The 3,470-nt window shown below is 38.6% G+C and overlaps 1 protein-coding gene across 1 annotated transcript in view; it reads right to left on the bottom strand.

Moving 5' to 3' along the window:
• The window catches only part of nrip2 (nuclear receptor interacting protein 2), a 27,401-nt gene that overhangs the window by 5,829 nt on the left and 18,102 nt on the right, over positions 1–3,470 (bottom strand). Inside the window, exons 3-4 of the mRNA XM_034863817.1 lie at positions 706–788; positions 71–168 (exon numbers count right to left, since the gene is read on the bottom strand). Coding sequence (XP_034719708.1) covers positions 71–168; positions 706–788 — 181 coding nt within the window. The remainder of the gene's footprint in view (positions 1–70; positions 169–705; positions 789–3,470) is intronic.

The raw sequence follows: 3,470 nt of genomic DNA, 5'->3' as shown, positions 1-3,470 counted from the left end.
ATGTATATATAAGAAAAAATGTCAATTAGCGATCATCACTGTAATAACCGCAGTGATTTCATATTCTTACCTTTGACGTAGGCGGAACACCGGACCGTCTGTCTGCCCAGCTGCAGCTGCAGATCAGTCACTGAGCTGCTCTCTCCACATGGTGAACTGGGCACCAGTCTATAAACACACACACACACACACACACACACACACACACACACACAGAGTATCTTCAATAAAGTACTGTAGAACATTTCATTTCGTTAAGCTGTCTATATACGATTTTCTCATATCTCAGCGCGTTTACCTTTTTCGAGCTGATTTTAAATTAAGATGAGAACAAAATGTCACATCCTCTCAGCCAGTGCATCGACTCTGATCTAAAGACTGAGCTTAATTTGGCATTTTAATATCTTTCCTTGAAGATGAAGTTCATGCTGGGTCTTCAACCATTTTGAAAAACCTGCCTGAATAGCTGATATGCTGATAGTCATAATTAAATTCCTGCTGAAGGATTATTTTTTAGTAAATTCTTTCAGTGTTGCGGATCTTTATACCAGTTCTTGATTTTACTTTGACTCTTTTTTTGTATCAGTGTTTAGTATTTGTTTTTTGCTCGGTTTGATCTCTAAACCCTTTGTAAAATGTTTCCAAAGACGGCAGGTAATATATGTGTGGTGAGTGCGTCTGCTGTTCAGAGCAGGGTGATCTTACCCCAGCCTCCGGCAGCAGGAGGTGGAGATGTGGTTATGCTGGCTGCCGGTGTTGATGGATGCTTTGACTTCAGTCTTGCAGCACTGTAGGAAGGACAGACGGGGGAGTTTGGTGTCATAATGTGATTTTTCCACTTCAGCCCGGCACACAAGGAAATAACTAGTCACAACAGCACATTAACATGACTCTCAGGAGCCTTTGAAACCTCTCTTTTTATTTATGGACAAATCCATTCAACTCCCACATGCTTATGAAACTGACTAACTGAAGTCCACGTCGACATGTATTCAACTTCGCACAACAAAACAAATTTCCCGTTGGTGATAGTTGAGTATTTTCAAGCCAGTTCTTGTTTTTAGAGGGTTTGCTTGAGTCACATGTTGTTTAGTGTTTGTAACTTGCTCTGTATTGGCTCTGTGTCGGACTCTTAAACCACTACTCATCCGTTGAATGCTGCAGCCGTTTGGTTCAACCGTTAATAATCAAGTTAAAAATAAACCAATAAGGACCTTCTGTATACATGTACCATAACAGATCACATGAGTTGTTTCTGGGGTTATTAGCTGATGTGTTAAGTTCATGTTGCTGACTCTTTTTCCTGACAAGATGCTGATTCTTCCGTTAGTTTAGTGGACTTTGATTTGTCAGACTTAATGATCTAAAAACCGTCAACAGAGCATGATTCATGAAATATTAACTAAGTAGGTCATGAGTATGTGTGTGCTTCTCTCTCTCTCTCTCTCTCTCTCTCTCTCTCTCTCTCTCTCTCTCTCTCTCTCTCTCTCTCTCTCTCTCTCTCCCCTATTGTGTTGGTTTTCTGGCCACCAATGTTTTAATGATTGCATTTTCGTCAGATTGCAGCTCTTTTCAGCAATAAAGCTCTTAAAAAACATTGTACATTAGACAGACACAATAACAGAATAGCTAGTGAACATAATGGAGCATTTAGCAACTAAAGTGACAAACGTTATCCTCAGGAGGTGGTGGTGACCAAAAACAGATATAAAAGAAGAATATATATATTGGTCTTTCATCCATCAGGTGGACACAAACATAGTCTTGCATTGCCAGACCTAACTCCACAGTGCTGTGGAGGAGGGTCCGGCTAGTCCACACAACATTCCTCTCTCATTGGCATTTCTTAAAAACCAATCACAATCATCACGGCCATTGCTAACCCAGGACGCGGCAACGGTACTTCTGCGAAAAAGCCACCTGAAGAAACTTGTTTTGGTGGAACGTGCACATAGGGAGGCGAGCTCTAGAATTGAAATTGCTGTTGTGATGACGATTCTACTCAAAAAAATGGCAACATAGAGAAGGTGGAAGGTTAAGGATATCTAGCAAAAAATTAAGGATATCCGGCAAAACTTCCTGAACAATCCTGGAAATGAAACGTCGTTGCTATACAGTAGACTAACACAAAGCTAAAATTAATAAACTGCATACTATTTCCCCATTCATCTAGTCCTTATGCAAAACTAAACTGCTATCTCCTGGTTGTAGAGTCATATCTAACAGACGCATATTAAAGTGGTATTAGCTCATCTAACGCAAATATTATTTCCAAAATCTCTTTTAATCAGATTTTCCCATAATTCAAGCTGGAGTTTTCCAGTAGTGATGCTAACAGGCAGCTTGTCCTTATCGCCACTTTCTCTTTGTTGCTATGTTGCCTGCAGAGCACTTCATGTCACAAAGACATGTTTCATGACAGGCAAAGGAAACCTAATGGTTAATGGGAACTCTTGTCTCTAATGGCTTTTTCAACTCTGCATCATCCTACTATTACTTGATGTCATGCAACCTGTAAACCATAGGAACGGGTTTGTGGGTAAAAATAAAGAAGAATGTATTCATGACATATGGAAGCCCTGCATGCATGTGAGATTATCAGTATGCCGGCACCACCCCCGCACTGTTACATCTAACTGTGTGCCACACTACGTATCAATTCAATATCTTCACACTTTTAAATTCAAATAGATCCCAGCTAGATGAATCTATGGTCTTTTATTGTTGTTCCTTTTATGATTTTGATTTCAGAGAAACTGCAGTTTAAGAAATAAAATTTCTTGGTTCTTTGAGTGTAGTTGTAATACATTAATTGAACAAGGTTAAAGTCGTCATAGGCAGAGCATTTAGAATACTGGACCCCAATGAGCTGCAAATACAAATATAACAAGCAAGCTAATTCTGACGGGTTGGAGTTTTAAAAATGGCAATCTTTTTAAACACTCAAACACCTATGTTCACACTTTATGTAAAGCGTTTGTAATTCAGTATTGGGAAAAATGACTGCCTCTAAACCACAACACCAGATAGACCAAACACAACATGCTGTACATTTCCACCCAGGATTATTGATGATTACTAAATACATTCACTCAAGTATATAGTAACTACAAATTGAGGGTACTTGCACGTTACTTTAGTCTTCATCTTTATGCTTTTCCATCCATTATATTTGCCGGACAGCTTTAGTTGCATTTCAGATTACATTTTTTTATACCATTCCTATCCAGTGAAAAAAAACATTTATATTTATTAGTGATAAACTGAAGGATGAAGTGTCATTTTAATTGTTACGATAAACTACTTTATCAACTACTTTAATCTTGGATCAGATGAAAATTGCATCTTCACAAAGCTGAAATATTTGATGTATTATTGTCTCCCCAGTCTTTGGAATATACACTCACCGGCCACTTTATTAGGTACACCTGTCCAACTGCTCGTTAACACTTAATTTCTAAGCAGCCAAT

This window comes from Etheostoma cragini, chromosome 23 (genome assembly GCF_013103735.1).
Source record: "Etheostoma cragini isolate CJK2018 chromosome 23, CSU_Ecrag_1.0, whole genome shotgun sequence".
In the NCBI taxonomy this organism is placed as follows: Eukaryota; Metazoa; Chordata; class Actinopteri; order Perciformes; family Percidae; genus Etheostoma; species Etheostoma cragini.
Note: the sequence above shows the minus strand (reverse complement) of the source record. Positions and strands in the feature narration are given on the sequence as shown.